Here is a 23,507-nt window from a genome sequence, read left to right as displayed (position 1 = left end):
AGGAAAACCCAACAGCCTATGAGCAACAATCCCTAAGTCCAGTCCCTGCTATTACATACATATCTTGGCTAACTACTGCATTAACTTTAGCTCCTTGGCAAGAAGAAACCCACCCTGAAAGACTGACACAAGATTAGAGTATTGTTTAGTAATGTAAGATCTTTCCTCACCTTTTGACCGTGGGAAACTATATGCTTTAAATCATGTTATGTTTTGTTTTGGTATAACATGATTGGTGGGAGTGTAACTGCCCGGTGACACTTGGTTTTGCAATCATTTCTTTAGTTTGAAGTTTGGTATATTCTTTATTTATGGTTTGTCTTATTTTGTTACTTCTTGGTTATTTTGATACTTCCTGTCACCTGATTTGAAACTTCCTGTTTAGAGTGCACATAGCTGAAGCCTGTTAGCTTCACTCAGTCACAAACACATGAGCAGACCAAGAGAGTGAGACAGGTGGAAGCACTGCATAGGTGAAGGCAACTGTGGCAAGGTATGAAATGTCTGTTAGTATGCAACAATTCACACTAGTTGAAGTAATATTGAAGCAGTTTCAAATGGTGATGCAGCTTTGTAATGGTTCATTTTGTCCACAGTGCCTGCCTGTTGCTTGCTGTGCTATGTTTGAACCCCAGAGTTCCAGTAGCTTTCTGCACCGACCTAGCGCCCCTGGTTAGCGGAGTGAGGTACAGGATTGTTTGTTTGTTTTGGTTTATTTGATCTACTTTAGAGCTAATTGTTTGGTACTTTATTTTGGGTTATGGTTTATTCTGCTTTGTTCTTTTCTTTGTTTGGTGTTTGTTGTTCATGTAAATGAATTGGCTTATTGAAGACACAATGGAATGATATTGTTGAATTGAATAAGTTGAATTGAATTTGAAACTAAGGTAGAGTTATGAAATCACTGCATTATAATCAAATTCTTATTGTTGAATTATTGAAAGGTCATTGATTGGAATGCACTGATTTTATTGAATGAAGCATTGAATCATTTTATTGTTTGTGAAATGATGTGACAAAACTATTTGTATTTATTCTAATTGTCATATTTATTTGATTCCTATAGTTTTCACGGTGTTCGAATGGAGCTTCATCTATGTTGAGAAGTTTGAAATAAACACCCGTTGAGACCATCCACATCGTATTCTTTCACAAAACCGAGGGCCGCTACACTTGTCTTGTCATGTCTAGTATAAACAAAACAATAACAATTAATATAATAAAGAACAGTTATATTTCAGGAAAAGTACAAAAAAAAAGTTTAGATGGATCGAATGTAGTTATAATTTATTCATTGGTTCAATATTCCTAAAACTCACAGGCCACTTTCAGTTACAGAATCAATCAATCAATCAATCAAACAAACTTTATTATTAAGGACACATGGTCCATAGCAACATAAAAAATAACATCCAAATATGAAGACATAGTCAACATAAAATCCAGCGCAGCGATGGTTCATTGAGACACGGAAATCAGTAGGTTTATTATATAATCCCCCCTTCATTCTCTATCAGTAATTCATTCTGCTCCTTTAAATCAGCTGTCTCTCTCCACTCCCTTCACTCTCATTTGCTGCTGGCTAACTCACTCACGCCCACATTCAATCAGGTGTTCCTTTAAGCAGTCACTAGTACACTACTCTGTCCTCAGTCTTCATGCTAGCTGACTGTGGTTGTTCAGATGTCAGCGTTCAAATTCCCTCCACCTCCCCGGCCTCCTCCCTGTGGCATTAGTTCTGTAATGGGTGATTCTGTGATTATCAATGTGATTTATGGATTGTACTATATGTGGTATCTAATTATGTTGTGTATCTGTGATTATAATGTGTTTTATGGATTGCATTATGATCATGTGATATGTTCAGATCTACGTGGTATATGGAATGCATTGAAAGTTATGTTGTGTATTTAATGTCTTTATGTTACGCTCTGGTCTGGGGTTTGTTGTTGATACCAGAGCTATCTGAGACATCAAATGTGATATGATATCAGAGCTGTGTCTCGGTGCACAGGTGGCCACACCGCCATACGAAATGCAATGCTTTGCAATAAATGGTTAATGGTCAATCTGAGCTGAAGAGTCTTAACTAGAAAAAGTGCCCATCTGGGCACAGGTCTCCACCAGGAGGATAGGATTGTGTGAGATGTTTGGCAAAATGTTTAGGAGTAATATAAACATGTTTTTTTGTTTGTTTTTTTGCAACAATGTTGCAACAAAGGAAATGCAGAGCCAGATCACTCATAGCATCTCTGAGGATAGAATTCTGGATGAGCAGGACATTGCAGCATTTTGTACAAAACAGGCTACTCCTAAAAAGTTTGGAAGGCAATCTTAGCCAATCAGTGTACAATCTGAGAAATCCACAGGCTCGTCTTGATCACATGACTACAGAGATCATGTGCAAAACATACTCTCTCCCCATGCCTTCGGCCTGGTGGAGACAATGAAATCATAAATTTATATACAGGCCAATGGTTTCATAGTTATCTAGAGACAAACCTGACCGAAGTCAGTTCTGTCAGAATGTGGCATTACTTTACGTAAGGTTTTTACAAGGTTTCTGCCCGACAGTGCTGAAACAATGTGGCTTTATTTAAGCAGCCAACCATCTCTCTTTTTGTTCCACAGAGAGCGACGAGTTTGGACCGGTTTTCGTCCAGGAGCCTGATGACGCTATCTTGGCGTTGGACACCGACGAGAAGAAAGTGATGCTGAAGTGTGAGGCACGAGGGAACCCACCGCCATCATACAGGTAGAGTAGAGGGAACCCACCGCCATCATACAGGTAGACTAGAGGGAACCCACCGCCATCATACAGGTAGAGTAGAGGGAACCCACAGCCATCATACAGGTAGAGTAGAGGGAACCCACCGCCATCATACAGGTAGAGTAGAGGGAACCCACCGCCATCATACAGGTAGAGTAGAGGGAACCCACAGCCATCATACAAGTAGAGTAGAGGGAACCCACAGCCATACAGGTAGAGTAGAGGGAACCCACCGCCATCATACAGGTAGAGTAGAGGGAACCCACAGCCATCATACAGGTAGAGTAGAGGGAACCCACAGCCATCATACAGGTAGAGTAGAGGGAACCCACCGCCATCATACAGGTAGAGTAGAGGGAACCCACAGCCATCATACAGGTAGAGTAGAGGGAACCCACCGCCATCATACAGGTAGAGTAGAGGGAACCCACCGCCATCATACAGGTAGAGTAGAGGGAACCCACCGCCATCATACAGGTAGAGTAGAGGGAACCCACCACCATCATACAGGTAGAGTAGAGGGAACCCACCGCCATCATACAGGTAGAGTAGAGGGAACCCACCGCCATCATACAGGTAGAGTAGAGGGAACCCACCGCCATCATACAGGTAGAGTAGAGGGAACCCACCGCCATCATACAGGTAGAGTAGAGGGAACCCACCGCCATCATACAGGTAGAGTAGAGGGAACCCACCGCCATCATACAGGTAGAGTAGAGGGAACCCACTGCCATCATACAGGTAGAGTAGAGGGAACCCACCGCCATCATACAGGTAGAGTAGAGGGAACCCACAGCCATCATACAGGTAGAGTAGAGGGAACCCACAGCCATCATACAGATAGAGTAGAGGGAACCCACCACCATCATACAGGTAGAGTAGAGGGAACCCACAGCCATCATACAGGTAGAGTAGAGGGAACCCACAGCCATCATACAGGTAGAGTAGAGGGAACCCACAGCCATCATACAGGTAGAGTAGAGGGAACCCACCGCCATCATACAGGTAGAGTAGAGGGAAGCCACCGCCATCATACAGGTAGAGTAGAGGGAACCCACAGCCATCATACAGGTAGAGTAGAGGGAACCCACAGCCATCATACAGGTAGAGCAGGGATACTCAAATAGCTTAACGTAAGTGCAGTGTTGATTTCGTCAACTAAAACTATGACGAAATGTTTTTCACTGCTGAAAGCAATTTAATATTATGTTATTTAATGTAATCCATAAATAGACTGGAATATGTTGTTTATTATATTATTATATATATTATATTATATATATATATTTGAACCCTTGCACTGTAACTGTCATTTTATGTTTTTTTATTTTTATGTTTACCTGCAAATAAAAATGAAGTTAAAAAAAAAAAAAAAAATCTGATCTACAAGTTCATAGTGTGGCACGAAGTGGCGCGCTATATAACAAAGAGACACTATATTAATAACACAATTTACCCCACTTTGAGAAGCAGTGAGGTAGAGGTATTTCCCAGTCTGAACCACTTGTACTTGCATTCACCCCTCATCGCCTCATTCTGTGTCTTTCGTCTTTGCCCCCTCGACACCAATAACCCTTGTTTGTATTGTGTTTCCAGCTGGTTCTTCAATGGGACCGAAGTAGACACAGAGGCGGATTACCGCTACAACTTTATCGATGGGAACTTAATTATAACCAATACAAGTGAGATCACTGACTCTGGGAAGTACCAGTGCAAGGCACAGAACAGCTTTGGAACAATCTTGAGTCGGGACGGCCTTTTGCAATTTGCATGTGAGTAACCCTATCTATCTATCTATCTATCTATCTATCTATCTATCTGTCTGTCTGTCTGTCTGTCTGTCTGTCTGTCTGTCTGTCTGTCTGTCTGTCTGTCTGTCTGTCTGTCTGTCTGTCTGTCTGTCTGTCTGTCTGTCTGTCTCCGTCCGTCCGTCCGTCCGTCCGTCCTCCCTAGCTCTCTCTCTCTCTCTCTCTCTCTCTCTCTCTCTCTCTCTCTCTCTCTCTCTCTCTCTCTCTCTCTCTCTCTCTCTCTCTCTCTCTCTCTCTCTCTCTCTCTCTCTCTCTCTCTGCATGCCCATGAAACAGCTAGCTTGAAGCTCCAGAGCCTAAAGCTACAGTTGCAATTTCATCTTTCAGGACAAATGTTCTGACTTCAGACGTTTGATGACTTTCCAACTGCTTGGATGCAAGCGACTGGCTTCAAACTCTTCATCTCTTTCACTTAAAACAGACCTGTTTGTTTGTGGGGTAAATGGACACGGTCTATAGCAGCATTCTGTGCACGTGTTTAATCCCCATAGACAGCAGGCCATATCTGACACTGAAATGTGTTGCTAAATGGGGCAGACTCCCCAAACAGTGTCGATTTTGACAGCTAATTTTGATGTAGTTTTAGTCATTGTCTTTTTAATAAAATAATTTTGTTTTAGTCGCATTTAAGTCATCTGAAATGTTTTAGTGGACGAAAATGCATTTGGCTGGCCTTGATGTCGACTCGTTGTGATGCCTGATTTTACATTTGGTTGCATGCTGAAAATAGCCGATCTACAAGCTCACAACACGCCGCAGCACAACGCGTTGTTGTGACATCATTATCCCTCTCATATCGTGCAATGCACAAGCTTCCAAGCGGTCTCAGTCACTGCAATGTACAGTTGGAGGCCATCGATATTGTCCTTTTCTTTGCTGAGGTTTGCGTGATCTGCGCAAAAGGACAGTTAACCCATTTTGGGCGGGAACCCCTTTTGGTGTTTTAAACATTATAATTTAGCTATTGAAAAATAGCAGATCTACAAGCTCATAGCGCGCCACCGAGTGGCGCGCTACGAGCTTTGTAGGTCTGCTATTTTTGAAAAATCGTGAAAATATTTATTTCAGAAAACTGGAGGATTTAGAAGGATTTTTTTAAAATTTTGAGGTCAGGCCTAAATGGGTCAATAAGGGACAATATCGGTGGCACCCAACTGTAAACATTAAGGCGAGCACAACAGCTGCAACACAACAGCCTTTCATCATGCTGTCATAAGCAGTGGTGAAAAAAAGTGCTCAAATGTTTTACTTACAGTAAGTCAAAGTATCAATACTGCAATATAGAAATAGTTTACAAGTAAAGGTCCAGAATTCAAAATGCACTTGAATAAAAGTACAACGTACTTAAAGTACCAAAAGTACTAATTATACAGAAGGTCCAATTTCAAGTTTTCAAATCTATAAAAATGTTTTCAAAATAGCAGATCTACAATCTCACAATGCGTTGCAATGCCCCAAATATACTATAAGCTATCAACAGGTCATGATGCTGTGCATTGAATAGTTAGTATATCTGCTTTTTTTTCTGGGTACATGATGGACATTATGCATTGTAGCTTATACATATGGTATGAGAGGCTATGATTGATGTAAATGTACAGTAGATTTTAGTCTATTATTTGTAAGTTGTCACAATACAGCTGTAGGCTACTCTGTTATTCAAAAATAGAACATAGACAATAGACCCCTTTAAAACATCCATACTGTACCTGAAACACGGACAGCTCGGTACTAGCAACATAGCCTATGTCTGCTTGTCTCCTTCATCAAAATATTAGTATAGTTAATTTAACTCTGAGAGTGGGGCCCAGTACATGCCATTTACTTAGGAAACACGCACGCACGCACGCACGCACGCACGCACGCACGCACGCACGCACGCACGCGCGCGCGCACCATTAGACCTAATGTAAATCGCTCTGGATTAAGAGCGTCTGCTAAATGCCTAAATTGTAAATTGTAAAGGTCAAGCTGAAAGCTTTCAGCACCATGGACAGCGCTCTGACATGTGGTAGGTAGGGTAAACAAGCCAGCAGCACGAATGAGATACAAAACTAACAAATGCATCCAACGTGATAATAAATTGAACCTTATTTATAGCCAACATTTTAAGGAGCTTGCTGTCCTAACGTCACCTGCTGCAGCAGGGCCGGGAAATTGTCGGAAATCGTATCGAAAACAATATGTATAGTGATACTGTGATTCCTTAGATAAAAGTCACAGTACAACTGTCAGAGCTTTTTGTTTGTTTATTTGTTTGTTTGTTCTTTTGAGACTCGACTCGGACTAGCCCCTCAAAGAGTTCAGACTCGACTCAAGCTCAAAGACTCATGGCATCGCCTGGCAGGGAAGTGCAGACAGACAGGCTCTGAGCACAGAGCTCTGTGGTGCAGGAAAATCCATTGTTGGTTTTCCTCACCGTTTCCCCTGGGGCAAGGACCATAATAGTCATGTTACCTGCTACAGCTACAGTCTGGCTGCAGGGAGCGTACGGCTCACTGTAGGGAGAGCATGCTGTGGAGCATTTGTGTTGTGCCAACCTAAAGCGTTCACGACGAGCACTCGCTGTAAAACAGGATCAGCCACTTAAAAATTCCCAAACCATCTCAAAATGAAGACAGAAATAAAACATCAGTGCGGCAATGGAGGGTGTGCCTGGAGTCTGACCCGCTCTCTCTCATTTCACGTTAGCCCACCTCCCTGTCAAACCAGAGGCACGCTGTTCAGCCGGAGAGGTGGTTTTGTTCCGATAAAGCGACGTGGGAAAAAAGCACAGTTTGTGGAGAAAGCCCCCCCTGCTGACAGACAACATATTCTTCCACTACTAGGTTACTTTTCATTCATTATTCCATTGAGCGTTCTGATCCGAGGAACTGTCTTGACAACGTCGCTCTAATATCACGGTTTCCCCCACGAGCCTTATTATTTCATGTATGTAATTTCAATAAAGTGGAGACATTAGACATTAGAGTTTCACTACCTGCCCGGGGCATCCTGTGGGAATATTGCTTGGACAGGCAATCTGTGGTAAAAGTTGTACCTTGACACGACCCCTGAGTGCACGGGCTGCTCCCAGCTGCCTGTTAAGCTTTTCTAAGCCACTTATCTAGTCCACTTTAATCTTATTTTTTCCCTCGCATTGTGCACAGTGCATCTAGTGCTTCAGCTTTATGCAGTAGCCTATTCATTTTAAAATGGTGTTACGACACGATTACAGTGACACGATTAATCAGTTGTTTGATAAACAGAAGATTAATTAAATGCATTTTTTTGCATTTAATTGCATTTTTTAATTGCATAATTGGTTTAGTGATGCAATATCTATGTGCAATTTAGAACAAGAGTAATGCGAATGTCTGTTTTTTGCACATTTCCCACATTGGTTATTTAGACTTTGTGGTGTATTATGAATTCATTTATACAGTCAAGTGAGGTGCGCTTAGTGCATCCATGGCCGCTGGTGTTTACTTATACGTCTGCTATAGATGGCTCCAGTAGAAACCTCTGTGTTGAATGCCCATTCAGGGTACCACAGTTTTACAGCTTGAGCCTGGCCTGAAGCCCGACACATTTGTATTTTTTATGAATCAATTAATTGTGTGTGCAATTCATTTATATTCTAAATTAATTTAATTTGCAGTGCACACGTCAATTTTCACACTCTGTGTTAAATTGACAATTTAATGAAATCAATAATAAACAGATGAATTGATTAAGAAAATAATCTTTAGTGGCAGCCCTGTCTGCAACAGTTCCATGTCTCACTCTGCTGTTTGCCTTCAACACGACCCTTTAAAAGAAAAAGCCAGCCAGAGAAGACAAAGCGAGCTGGCCTGCAGCCTGCATTGGGATGCAGAGCCTCGCCTGTCTCTTTCAGCATAACGAATGGGTGGCTATTTTATCCCCCCAGCTCCAAATTCAAGGTGGTCCGTCTTAATCTGGTTGGCATTACACATTTCCACTCACAAAGCGTTGATCCCCCGAAGTTGCATAAAGTCTCGGAAGTTCTTTGATCTTTTGAATAACTTATAATGGAATGCTTCCAATAAGTACAACTACATAAATATAATCATCTAGGATTGACTGTGCGTTTTTGTAATAATGATATTTAATAACACGTGGAGAATTGAGACTGAGACTCTTTACAAGTATCCGCACAGGGAATTACGGGTCCTCTTTTTTTTACGCTCCCAGTTTGAAATTGTGAATACTCTGTCTCTAGCTACACCAGTGGGTCTCAAACCTCATCTGGTTCCTTGAAGGTAGTTACAAATGGAGTGATTAACTTTGACATTGTACACATTTGGTTCCATATACACTCTCAGAGTTATGGGTGTCCTTCGAATGAATGAATGAATGAATGAATGAATGAATGAATGAATGAATGAATGAATGAATGAATGGATGAATGAATGAATGAATGGTTTGAGATCCATTGTGCTAAATGGAACAGTGTTACGTCATTGGTAACACATGTCAAGGAAGCATAAGGAAAAGACCCAATTTCTTTACAATGGCTGCTGTGCATAGATAGCATATTGCATCAAGGAAGGGCCAAGTCCCACTTCTTCTTTATTCAAATCTACTCTGCCCACTGGCTGTGTTGTGTGCCTCCAACACATTCTCCAGTGTAGGACTCTTCCTTTCTCTCTGTATTTATTTATGTATTTATTTTTTTAATTCTGAAGAGGCTCACAGTTCTTTCTCAGCCGTGACTTTGAAGCGCAGCAGGGTGGACTGGGATCCCTGTCCCCGGTGAGATCTACTGCTGCTGCTCTCTCTCTCTCTCTCTCTCTCTCTCTCTCTCTCTGTCTCTGTCTCTGTCTCTGTCTCTGTCTCTGTCTCTGTCTCTGTCTCTGTCTCTCTCTCTCTCTCTCTCTCTCCGCAATATATTTTAAATCAATAGCCTATTATTAAAAAAGTAATGAGCCTGTGTTAGGCATTTTGCTTGAGTAAAAGTACAAAAGTAGTGTCATCTAAGCAAAGTAAACTAAAATGTGTTGAAATTTGTCAAAACATATTTGGAAAATAATAGATGCACGTGTTGCATTGTGACACGCTGAGAACCGAAATCTGACGTAATTTACCATCCTACATGGGTTGCGTTATTTCGTGTTTTTTACAGAACCACCTCCCGACGATATTTTAGAGACACCAGGTCTTATGACTTAACTTAAGACCTGGAGGCGTGGTCAATGCTGTTTGGCCACCCAGAATAGCCAAATTGCATTGATCACGCCTCCAGGTCTTAAGATAAGTCATAATACCTGGTACTTAAGACACGCATAATACTGCCCAGTTTGTTTATTTTTGGACCGCAATCCTTATATGAGACAATTTTAAAGGACCTATAACATAAAATTCCTTTTTCAATTTCTTTTGTGTTTTTGGAGCTCCCATATGTGTTTTCCATCCCCACAAATAACCAATTTTGAACAATCAGGCTTTCATATCATATAGGTGCTTTAATGGAAATTGCTCTCAGGAACAGCTCAACTGATTTTGGCCTCATCGTGATGTCATCAATGTCACCCTACTTTGTATAATTCCTCGTCTTCAGTTCCAAATTTGCATTTCCACTTTGTTTACAATGTCCACCATTGTTGATTTTCCAAGCTGGCATGGAATGGAAACAAGCCTGGTTTTATCTAGCATCAGTATTATAATGACTCAAATATTAAATAATCTGCATATCAGCGCCCCCACCACCTCAGGACATTGTGGTACTGCAGCTAAAACTGCTTTCAAAGTCCAGAAAGAAATTACAAGGACTGGTTATATCAGAGTGGTGATTGAGGCTCAAACCATTAGAAATAACTTTGAGGGACATAGACAATATGATATTAAATAATAAAAGCAGTTTTAAAATGCATGTTATTTGCGCTTTAACTCATCCCACTTCTGCAAACAAAGGGGATGAGCAAGTCACGTCAGGACTTCTGTGCTCTATATATCTCCCCGCTCCTAATTGGTTGCCTGTAGGGGTACATTTGAACAGTGATATGATACGTATCACGATACATGGTTGACGATATGATACATGGCCGATATTGGCTCATTGTGGTAATACGATATGATTCAACGATTTAAAATTGACACAGTAACTATTTAACAAAGAAATTAAATCGGTGTGAAACATGTGGATAGTGCAATTTTTTAAGGGAAAATATGGATATAAATAAGTAAACACAATGATTCTCTGGCAAAATTTGAACATATGGACTAAACAAATACATACATACATGGATGCACCTGGGACGTATCCTCAGTGATGTATCCTAAGGTCATCGGGGTTTCGGGTCTCCCAACATCATACCCCTCACTCAGGTGACCCAGCCGGGGTGATCAAGTCCCGACTTACGTCCCAGTAGCTACCCTCGATCAGTCCCATTAGGGAAAAACCAGGGCCACACAATCCGTTCTTCCTGAACTACTCTGCCGGGACTGGGAGGTACCATTCTGGCACGTGGAAGGACTAGGCTCTGTGGGTTGACTCCTGTCCGGGCCCCTCCTACGTCTCACCAGGTCCACTCCTGCTCTCACCAGGTCAGGCCCTGTGCGTTGCACCAGACTCCCAGCACCAGGCACTTTATTCAGGAATGGTGGATTCTCGAGCCGCAACAGTTCCGCAGGCTCCACCTTGCCCTTGGTGGTGCCGCAGGCTCCGCTTGAGGCTTGAATGGCCCTCCTAAAGGCCTCACCATGGGTTTGTTGGGCTTCTTCCTCACGGAAGACACAGGCTGGGGCGCCAACCCATACTGCTCCCGGGTGCCGTCTAATTTCTGGCTGCCACCCGTCTCTCCGGTGGTCACCAGACTATTCCTGGTTGTCACGTAGTCTATTCCTATGAGTCACTATAAATAGAATAACTAAACAAATACATACATACATGGATGCACCTGGGACGTATCCTCAGTGATGTATCCTAAGGTCATCGGGACTGAACCATACCTTGATATGAACACAGAGAATACACACATTTATGAATAGACCGAGAGTAGCGATATTGAATGGAAAAGTAGCCTAATTAAACCCCTCTTTTTCTGTTTTCTTCTTAAAATCGCTAAATACAACACACCAGTATTTAGTATTCGATACCGATTAATTACATTGCAAAACGATACGATACGATACAACGTCAAACGATATGTTGCCGTTTACATTTTAATATAGGCCTACTTAGATTCTTGAAATTAAAATCGATTTTTCGATGCAGTTACTATATATCATTACAACCCTAGTTGTCTTCTAACGTACTGAGCCAGGGAGTAATGTATAAGCAGAGCCTGAATGCCTAAATAAAATATAATATTCACACTCACGTATTTAAATTTCATGAATACAATGTTCTCAAACTTGGTCTCAAGTCTTGTGACTTAATCGTGAGTTATCTGACTGAAATGTATTTGTGTACGTTTCAAACGTACAACAATTCCCACGAGTCCCTTCCTAGAAATGTTGTTTTCTTTTTTTTTCATCTGCAGCATTTAAAGACTTAGTAAATATGTCGATGGAATGAGCGCTGCTAAATCTGCAGGTCAGATCGTGTTGCATGTTATGTTGTTAATTTCAGGCCCCAGTGTTGGCCACATTTAGATTGCCATCCATTGATTTGTGGTAGTTTTACCTCATTAGAGAGACATTGATATTGATCCACTTACATATACAGTACAGTACGTCTCGCTTTACAGAAGGAAATAATAACAGGGTCACGCAGGTTTTCATTATTGGTCTTCTGGTACTTGGAACTTTAGTGAAACTCTAGTATTGTCTTTCCCGGTAATATTCTGCATGCGCAGCAGTGGCTCAGGTTGAGCTGATTGAACAGAACGTCGATGTGGTAAAGTGTAGTTACTTTTGGACCTGCTTTGTAATGTTGTTTTACTTGTTTATATCAGGGGTTGTCAAACATTTTCATGTGAAGGACACCCAAATTAATATGTACAGTATTTATCGACAGACCCTCATCTGAAAATATTTTGTGCCAGGGACCTCCATATGTACTGTACTTTGTTTTCAACTACTACTGTACATAGAACATAGACATTTGGTGTGTGTGTGTGTGCGTGTGTGTGTGTGTGCGTGTGTGTGTGTGTGTGCGTGCGTGCGTGCGTGTGTGCGTGCGTGCGTGCGTGCGTGCGTGCGTGCGTGCGTGCGTGCGTGCGTGCGTGCGTGCGTGCCATGTACTGGGCCCCACTCTCAGATTTAATTAACACATATTTTGATCAAGGAGACAAGCAGACACAGGCGATGTTGCTAATACTGAGCTGTCCGTGTTTTAGGTACAGTAGGGATGTTTTAAAGGTGTCACGTATCTATGTTCTATTTTGGAATAACAGAGTATGCGTGCATGCGCACGTGTGTGCAGGCGTGCATGTGTGCCAATTCAAATACATAACTGCCACCTATTGGTCTTAAAATGTTTACATCAAGTGACTGTTACAACAAATTGCTGCTATTTGCTTCAAAAGCTTTATGCAAGCTAACCTTGCCTACATGTACAGTATACTACTATTCCTAACAGCAAATTAACCTTTTCATGGTTGTGTAAGCTAGTTTTGCCTTAGTTGCAATGTGACAAAGCTCTATTTACACAATTCTTTATTCCCTTTAAATCGTACATAATGGCTGCTTCATTCAGTCATTTGCTGTCCATATCTACAGATTGCACAGGAAGACGTGCTACCATTAGACCCTGTCTTATTTTAATTCAAGCTTTCAACTTTTAAATGCTCCGCTTCCCCAGCTGATAGTATTTCTGTCACGATCAAGGAAATTATGGATCTTTGAAATTCTTTGTTAAATCAATCCTTTCAGGAACCACTTTTGGCTAGGCTTTTCAAATCAATTCTAACTGCATTAAAACGCAGCAGATCTTGGTCTCTCTCTCTCTCCCCACCTAACCCTAACTGAGAATTTGTGATACCTCAAGGTTCAAGGTTGTACTTTGTTACATCTTGTGTTGTCACGACCCTTATTTCTACGTGTACAGGTACATAAGAGTAACATTTCAGACAATGCAGCAGCATAGATTTAAAACAACAAAAACACAGCAAAGAAAAACAAAGAATAAAGAGTGCAAGAAAGAGCAAAAAAAGAAGTAGCCTATGATACCTACTTGATTCTGTAACCTCTGGTCTCTCTATGGAGTCAATGCTCCAGCTAGTGAAGACTGTATAATTAGCAATAGCATAATATGCTATAGGTAAAACAACGGTGGACCGTCGTAACTTCTAGTTCAACTTCCAGCTAAGTTGAGCTGGAAGTTACTACGGTCCACCATTGTTCGCTAAACATAGTTAACTTACATGCCGTCATTTAAAGGAGCATTCAGTGATTTGGGTGATTTGGACAAACCCCTGGTCCGCCCCGGTAACAAGATGTGCACATGTACACGCTCTACAGTGGGGGGACGCGCAACAGACCAACAGCACGCACACCAAGGCCCCCACTTGATCATGGTTGGCGGAAGGCCCCTCTCTATCCTGATTGGATGAAGACTGGGCCACCTATAGCCAAAAACGAAACCTATGGTTTTTTGACCCCAGGGGTTAACTGGGAATAGGGAGGAACTCCTTATGGTCAGCACACTCTATAGTAGGGAGAATTAACACAGAGGATTGTACTGTAGCTTTTCCATAACAACGTTAAAAACACCAGAAACTACTAGAATTAATCGAATGTCGGAATGTTTGGCCTGTCATGTGTTTCTCAAAACACTAAAGTTTCACGCCACGGATATGACCAAAACATCCGATCAAACGCAGGTTTCTAATATTAGTTATAAAGCTTTACATATGAAATCTATAGCTAATTTGACAGCGTGTTATGTTAATTCTTCATAATTTACTTACAATGCATCTCCATGTGCGGCTGTGCCATGCTACGGTGCTCGGTGCACCGAGGCGAGCCCCTGTAGCATGGAAGGAAAACAAGGAAGTGACAGAGGATGAGAGGAGCTGGTTGCCTGCTGTTACAGGGAACGGTACAACCGATTTTGGGATTTACACAGGGGTGGACCAAATAAATCCTTCAAAACATCGCGTTTATGAGTGCAGGATTTTAAAAGTATTACTCCTAAGATCACTTTGGGGTGTGTGTGTGTGGGGGGGGGGGGGGGGGGGGGGGACATGTGACGTTGCAGGGGACCCCCCAACTCATTTGGAGGGGACAAATGTGACGTTGGCAGGGAACGTGATCCCCCCCACCCAATTGCGCCTATGAGATAATGTAATTTTTTGATGCAGTGAAATTGAAAGACCTACGGTATCTAAAGCAAGTTTCAGTTTCTGCCAGTTCATTTCACACCACTAACACGTCAGATGGGTGGGCCACAAACACTTTCTAGATTTTCAAGTGGACCCTGATGTAGAAATGGTTGAGAACTACTGACTTAAAGGTGTTGTAAGTGATATTTGTTGGTTGAAAACGTTTTTATTTTTTTATGTTAAACCTCTATCATTTATATACAGTAACGGGGTCTACCTGTCTCTCAAGCTCTCTAATAAACGACAAATAGTAGGCACAGTGGTAGTACAGGCACAGTAGATCACCAATTTCCTCCAATCTGGAACTAGATCAGTTTCAATGTTCTAGTCATCCCCTTACAATTTTGTCTGCTCATTATTTCCTCACTTTCAATTGCATGTGTTTATCTTGTATGAGTTCTCTCTGATGAAACTGATGAAATCTCGACCAGAAAATGAATTTCTGTTTAAAATGCAGGAGAGACAGTACCCCTGTTAGCGAACGAACACTCTACAGTCTACAGCAATGATTACTATGGGGAAATAGAGCAATTTGACATGAATTTTAACAAAACACATCACTTTACACCGTTGTGATCAGGCAAGTTGTCAAATATCCTGTATTTGAGCTGTATTTATAGCACAGTGTCTAGGATACTAGTGGGAGGGAGAGAGAAAAAGAGGGATTCTCAGGCCAGTGCCAGCATTCACGCCTGCTAGCTGCCAACTAAAGTACAAGCACATGCCTGTACTGTTGCCCACTATGCAGGTCTTTTTTTCTTTCTTTTTTTGAAAGCAGGAGGGGGTCCTGAGTTGGTTGTTGATTGAGGGACAAATTCTGCTTTACTTTCATGACACACATTTACCCAGACGGTGGGCAAGTTTTCCCAGAGACCTGCTTCCCACAGGCTTCCTCCACCTCCCTTTTTTTGAGGGGCGCTAGCCTCTCCATATGCCCAGCTTTGTGTGTCTGTGTGTACCCCATGGTGATGATGTGATTGGCTGAGGGCTTAAAAAGTGAAGATAAAAAGTGAGGACGCCAAAAGTGATTGGCCAGAATGTGATGATGTATGATGATAAGAGCGCCCCTCAGTTCACACGAGTGTGATTTTTACTTATTTAATGATTTGCTCAACAGGAATGATATTCATATACACAATATACAGCTTCTTTCATAGGAAAGATGACAGAATATTATGCGGGTGAGGTAAGAAACCCTATGAGGACATCACGTTTACATCTCATATTACTGTTATAATTGGTGTAAACAAATAATCAGATCATAAAGTATAAGAATAAAAAACTAAAGAAGCCACTGAGCAGAAAAGACAAAAGCCAGACATGAGTGTGTTTTAAAATACCACATATTGTAGCAGCAGGATTACAGGTATCCATACAGCTGCTATGTACAGTACTTCTAATTACTATTGGAAGTATAGTAGTCTCGCGTGGCCAGACTATTGCCTCTCGCAATTTTCAAATGCTTCCATCATACAGTCTGGAGCACCGAGCACGGAAGCTCTGATCATGAGTAAAATATAAAGCGGAAGTGAAGCCTCCTCCCCATTCCGTTTTGTCTTTACAGTCGCTCAAATGTATCCTAATATAAATGAAAATGATCTAAGCATATATAGCGTGCTGCTTAGCAGAAATGTAGTTCCAGACTCTATCATTCAGTGATTGTGGAATAGTTGTCTGGCTGCGCAAGACTAAAAGTACAGCAGATAGGGAGGATGTGGTAAGAGAATGTGTTGAATAATGACATAGATCATCTGACAGATCCAAGACAGTTTTTATGGCAAACTACACACTTTACAGCCTCAATATCAAAGTTCTGTATTCTCTTTTTTTTTACTGAACCTGGCATGTTCACCTCACTAAAGGAACCCTGAGGGAACCACTGGGATAGGGGATTGATCTCAGCTTTGAATAATGTGATTTTGCCCAATGGATTCAGGTGGTGAAATAAAAATGCTCTGTTTCTCCACCATCCGAGCTACTTCTCCACCCCAAAAGATGATAAAACTGCCCAACCTATGGATGAATGTGATTTGTGTTGAAAATCCAATTGGCTTGCTGGACTGCTTATGTTTAAAAATGATACAGACTTTATGAAACATTGATTTTCTCTACTCGATTTGTACAGCTTTTCTATTGTAACTCCCTTCGCAATGCTGAATTGGTCAATGGACTTGGTTATGAATGTATGATTTTACTAATTGTATCCCAATGTTTCAGCAAGCTTAAGGTTTTGGTGACAAATCCCTCATTATTGTAATTTAATGTTCTACAATTTAGCAATTTACAGGACTAAGTTATACAAAAAGGGGATTCTCAGTTGACTGAGAAAACCCCAAATCCTGTAGGCCTACAGTGATTTCTGTAATCTATGTAGAGCTGTGATTGTCCTTAAATATCGTATAATCGTGAGACATATCATTCGTAATGGGTTGTTAATGTATCTGTGAGTATCCTATCTAGACTAATGAGGTGCTAAAAGTCCTGGATGATTACCGCAGGTTATGATTGATGTGATGATGATGTGCGTGCGTGTGTGCGTGTGTGCGTGCGTGCGTGTGTGCGTGCGTGCGTGCGTGCGTGCGTGACTGCGTGACTGCGTGCGTGCGTGACTGCGTGCGTGTGTGTGTGTGTGTGTGTGTGTGTGTGTGTGTCGTCACTCAGAGGAAAGCCCTGTGCAGACATGTACTGTCACATAAGTGTGTGTTTTTTATTCTTATGTGACCTAAATACAGTGCATAAGTGGAAACGTGTTAATATCTGAGATATGTGTCAAATCTGTCCTATCTTTTAGAATAATGTGTACATAAATGTCTTTTATGTCACATTTTGGCATCACTGCCAACAATTTTGGCATAACTGCCAAAATTGGCCACTCTACAAGCTCACAATGCTACACGTTGAATGCCTGGTAGTGCATTGATTTTACGATAATAACTTTTCAGGATTCTAATTCAGAAATAGCAAAAGTATAGCTGATCGACAAGCTTGCGGATCTGCTACTTTGATGCTTTTGTGTGACGCTGTAGTATGATCAAGTATGGCGTTAATTTGCAAAAAAACAACAACATAAAAAGTAAAAAAAAATATGGGGATGCCCGACAGCAACGATATTTTTTAGCCCTTGTAGCATTGCTGAATATTGTAGGCTGAAGGCCACTGGAGGAGGCTTTCATGCTGTTCGGTTATCCTAATAGAAATTCACAGGAATGTCACATTTTGGCCATGTATGTACATCCTGAGATGAAGGCTTTGAACTTCAGTCACCATGAGGCATAATTATACTGTGAAGTTATACATATAATTACAGTAGAATCACAGTATAATTCTATGCATAATTATACCATACAGTATATATGCATAATTATACCATATATATATGCAAGCATACATATACTGGAGGAAGTAAGTACTGTACCTTTTTAAGTATTACTTTACTTGAGTATTTCCAATTCCCAATACTTTTACTTCTACTTCACTACATGTTGGATCCAAATATTATACGTTTACTTGTTTATTTATTTGAAAACTTTAGTTACTTAGTAGTAGATTTGGATTATTATTACAAAATATACATTAACCACTTCAACCCTGTATATATTTCAGTCATTTGAAAATAGCCGATCTAGGCTGGACGTGTTGTGCTTTCAGAGATGCTATACATATCTGTGCCAATTTATTGATTACTATTGATTCAGAAAGATATCGCTGTACATAGTAGCTTCCCGCTAGGCATCGCTCGTTTCAACTCCTTCCACTCGCATTACAAGTGCACTCTTTAGCTGCGTTTTTCTCGGAATTGAGTCTCCAATTGAAGTGATTGAATAGAAGTTTGATGTTAGGAGCTGAATAAAAAATCTGTGCTACCTCGCGGTTACAAGATTAACGCTTCTGATGAAAGTGAAAGCAACGGCCGGCAGATTAGCAATGGCCGATAACTACTTCCGGTTCACCGGGGTGAATTACTGGGTTTTCTAAATAAAAAGCCCTGTGCATTCTGTTGGCAAGTGGAGCTCCAGCGCCGGAGTCAATGGTGGCATCAAAATAGTTGCACGCAACAGGACCATGTGCTATCGCAGGGTTTTTCGTGTGGGGGTCACATAAGGCTGAGAAGGGGCATTGCATGCCAAGTTACTGCCTTGAGGATATAAGGGTGTTGAAAAAAGCAAGTTTGAATACATTCTGTTTGAACCCCCTGACTTATCCACAGATAAAACCCAATCTTGGCAACATGTCCACCCTGGTCAACCCCCATGTCAAAAGCACTGCAGTAAATGCACTAGCCAAAGGCAGTATTTTTTTATTTTTTTGTCTACATTTGAACCGTCTCCAAAGTCGAGCCATTTCTCTCTGTGCCAGACCTTGAGAGTCATCCATGCTTTCATATCATCCTGCTTGGGTACTCCCTGTGGCCTGTACACACTGGAATTATTTAGTTGGCCCTGTCCGCCTACAACTGGTCCAAATGCCACAGCCAGGCTCAGGCTCGACGGGTACTATAAAGAGGAACCTCCCATGCATGTCCTGTCCTGGCCTCTCACCACCATCAGGGTTTACAGTCAATTTTAGCATCTTGAACCTAACCTAGCCATTAACAGCCTTTTCTCTGAGGACAAAAGCCTGGTAACGTCTTAATGCAGAGATTGTCTTCCAACCACAACACTCGTTTCATGCACAGAGAAATGTATATGTATATGTAAAGCCTCAATGCAATCTCCTTGTCCTTGGGCAAGACATAATTGCCATGTACATTGCCTCCAGTCAGTGTGAGCTTGCCACCATTGCTATGTGAATGTGGGAAGTGAGGATGCTGGCGTTGACTGTTTGCCGCTTTACCTCCCACTGTTTGAATGAATGAACCATTGAAAAGCGCTTTGAGCACTTGGAAAAGCACTGTAAAAAATAAAATTCATTAGGTCTCCTTCCATTTAGACACTCAACTGGCTACTGCCCAGCGTGACTTGAGACAGAGCATCCATATTCTTGGTGTGTGTGTGTGTGTGTGTGTGTGTGTCTATGTGTGTGTCTATGTGTGCGTGCGTGCGTGCGTGCGTGCGTGCGTGCGTGCGTGCGTGCGTGGGGGGGGGGGGGGGGAGGGGTCAGGGTCCTAACGGTAGCTCTACAGGTTCTGTAGACAGCTACAACTGTGTTGTTTTTCTACATAGTGCAGGATGGTTGTTTCGGTGTATACTGTTGTACACTGTTGTTCTGTTATGACAGTGTTTTTCTTGCCTTTGTTTTGCTGTACACGACAGTACTGTCCTTACTCTGTTCTGTAACTCTTAAATGCCGGCCGTGCTGCCCCTGGACGACTGACATTCCCCTGTAATGTTGATTTGGACAGGACATTTTAGTCACAGTCTTTTGAATAAAATTCTATTTCGTTTTTAGTCATAAATTATTTTAGTCATCTGAAATGTTTTAGTTTTAGTCTAATTTGAGTCGACTATACCATACTTAGTCTTAGTTTCAGTCTTCATATTTTGTCAGTGTAACAAAGGTAGTCGACGTAGTCATCAGTTTCAGACATTCACAAGGCGTCTGTCTGTCTGTCTGTCTGTCTGTCTGTCTGTCTGTCTGCCTGCCTGCCTGCCTGCCTGCCTGCCTGCCTGCCTGCCTGCATGTCTGTCTGTCTGTCGTGAAGACTAAGAATTTTCACTAAGAATAGAGGGTTTAAGTGGTTAATATTCTCTTGATTGTTTGTAAAGCTCTTAATGGGCTGGCTGCCTGCCTCCTCTGCCTACATCAGCCTGACCTTTTAAACCCAACTCCTACCTCCCAGGGTCCCTCGGGGCAGTTGCCTTGCTGACTAGCTGTCTCACAAACTAAACGCAGGTTCAGGGGTGAGCGCACCGTTGCTGTCAAAGCCCCCAGACTGTGGAGCACAGCACTGGCCTCCTAGCTGTCAGACCTGCCCCTGCTCTGCTGAATCCTTTAAGTCCATGGCTCAAGACTCTCTGGTATTCCTTATAGCATTTGAATCCACCGGCTGACGTGGCTGATATTTATCATGGGTTTTCTTTTTATTATTGTGTTAGTTTTACTGTTTATGTGTGTTCTTACAGATTGTTTTCTTGCTGACTGTTTATTTGTGCCTTTGAGCTGTAGGTATTGTTGTTCATGTTGATGGTTTCTGTGTCTGCTACTGTACATATCTTGGCCTTAACAGCACATTTTGTAACTACATTTTTGTCTTGACGAAAGAAAGAAAGAAAGAAAGAAAGAAAGAAAGAAAGAAAGAAAGAAATGGATATAAATGTCTCTAATTATAGATCTTTTCCTAGCTTTTTCCAGTGCCCAGTGAGTAAACACTCACGCCTGCAGTGTTGTTATTATTTTTCACTATAGGGGATAAGAGTGATGGACTTAAAGTGATGGTTAGCCTCAGGGCAGCCGCCTGCCTCGATCTTTCTATAATTATAGACACTGCCAAAGTAGTCTTAAGTTTAACAGTGTCAATTAACTGAAAGGAATTCTGGAATTCAGTCACACTAAGCATTTGCTACAGTCATGCAGTCATTCAAGTCCCTGAATTTTGTATGCATCTAAGTATTGGTCCTTCAGAAACAATTTTGTGTTCTTTATTCAACTTCAGCTTTATTTCTCAACTGTTGGGTTGTTTGTGTCTGTCGAGAGACATTCTCTCAGGGTGACTTATAAAGAAAAGCCTCAACTGGCACTGCAGTTATCATACCCACAATGCATTGCTAAGTTTAGGTGAAAATTATTACATTGTGTTTTAGGCTTCAGTTTAGCCATGGCTTGTCTGTGTGGTCAAGGTCAGGATAAGGACCTGCGGGCGCTTGCAATGCCAGTGCATTGTATATGAACTCCCACATTCAGAGCTCATAGAATTAGGATACTGGTTCAAGAAGGCCAAAACAAAGCATACATTCAGTTAAAGGACCCAATCCATGGGCGTTTTAGTGAGCGGTCCCAACAGGCCCAGGGGTCAGCAGCACGTAGGCGCCGTTTCAGAAAACCGTAGGGGGTGGCAAGAATAGGTCACCATTTAACCACTTCAACTCCATGGTTGAGTGGAGTCCCTCAGGGCACTGTACTAGTGTATTTTCCGGTTTCTGTTATTGTGTGGAAAGCTATCGCTGAACATAGCCGATCAGTCGTTGCTGTGAGCTTGTTGATCTGCTATTTTCTGAGAAAGCTTTCCCTACAATGCAGATGAAATATAATTTGAGGTTAAATGTGAACACTAGGCCCAGGCGTGCCATCACCCCCTGAGAGCCCTAACACTAGGACCAGGCGTGCCATCACCCCCTGAGAGCCCTAACACTAGGCCCAGGTGTGCCATCACCCCCTGAGAGCCCTAACACTAGGCCCAGGCGTGCCATCACCCCCTGAGAGCCCTAACACTAGGCCCAGGCGTGCCATCACCCCCTGAGAGCCCTAACACTAGGCCCAGGCGTGCCATCACCCCCTGAGAGCCCTAACACTAGGCCCAGGCGTGCCATCACCCCCTGAGAGCCCTAACACATGACGCCTCTGGGTCAGGAGGTCCAACGCCAGAGCTGAACTTGTTGTTGTAAACTCTTACGACTGTTTAGGTTCAATTACAGAGCCCTACTGAAAAACTGAAATAATAGGCTAAATATTCACTTTGAAGCTGTCAAAATAGCTGACAAATAAGAAACCAGCCTGTGTTTATCCCCTCAGTTTATGGGCCAACCATCCACCTCTGAAACGGATCAAAACAAGGAAATCCCATTAAAATCTGTCTACGGGGCCTCTCAGAGGCGGCCATAGAGAGACAGACTAGGTTGTGCTTCATGTGACTGATACTTGAAGTGTACAAGGACCCATTTTATTACCAAAAGTTAAAGTTAAGTTTTTTTCAATACACCTGCTATCATTCAAGGTGATTTTCATGAATGGATATTAGGACCATGTTGATGAGACGTTCTCTGCCTTAGCACTGTGGAAAGAATGGTTCAAATATAGCCTACGGCTTGTTCACTAGTTCTGCTATTTTAGGTGCATGACACTGTCGCGCATCAACGTATAAATCAGGCTTAATCCGTCTGTGCCCGAAGCCCACCGCTCTCCCCAAAGCCCACCGCTCTTACCCTTTACCTAAAGTTTGAATTATAGCCTTTTACTCTAGTCTACACCACTCGTATATGCCCTTAAACATACTCCACACATACTGTATATTTTCATCCCATGCTTTACAACTGATATTAACAGTGTTGGACATGATTCTGTAAAGTGGTATCGTTTCTTACTGTATGTTGTAAAAGCTGTTGAGCTACATTATTTGTATCAAAGATATATATGGAATACAAAATAACACTTTAAGTATAGGCTACACCGGCAGTGATAACAAATATCTATTAATTTGACCATGACTCATTCATACAGGTGGTGGATGATTTAATTTGTGGTGAAAATAGTAAAAAATAATAAAAGAAATGCGTTGCTTCATCTCTGCATTATATTTGTGTTTCGCATCGATGTATTGTACGCATAACAAAAACAGCAGTTTAAATGTATGCAAATTAGTCACATGAAATAAACTCTGTGTAGACGGCAGTGCCTTAGGGGTAGAGCAGCTGCTCAGACAGGTCCGCAAGGACCTGTCTGTCTAGCATCAAATGCTGGATGAGTGAGAACTTTCTCAAGCTAAATGAGGATAAGACAGAAGCAGCG

General features: G+C 41.9%; 1 protein-coding gene across 4 annotated transcripts in view; it reads left to right on the top strand.

The window, feature by feature from the left end:
- cntn5 (contactin 5) overlaps positions 1–23,507 on the top strand; it is a 162,712-nt gene that overhangs the window by 17,575 nt on the left and 121,630 nt on the right. For 2 of the 4 annotated variants that reach the window (XM_079513507.1, XM_079513508.1), the window contains 2 exons: positions 2,632–2,755; positions 4,367–4,542. In XM_079513507.1, coding sequence (XP_079369633.1) covers positions 2,632–2,755; positions 4,367–4,542 — 300 coding nt within the window. Of the gene's footprint in view, positions 1–201; positions 494–596; positions 687–1,663; positions 1,741–2,631; positions 2,756–4,366; positions 4,543–23,507 lie in introns of those variants that run through there. The other 2 variants (XM_079513509.1, XM_079513510.1) reach the window with 2 other exon arrangements.

This window comes from Electrona antarctica, assembly GCF_951216825.1.
Source record: "Electrona antarctica genome assembly, chromosome: 11".
NCBI classification, from domain to species: Eukaryota; Metazoa; Chordata; class Actinopteri; order Myctophiformes; family Myctophidae; genus Electrona; species Electrona antarctica.
The sequence above is the reverse complement of the archived record's forward strand: the minus strand, read 5'-3'. Positions and strand labels throughout refer to the sequence as shown.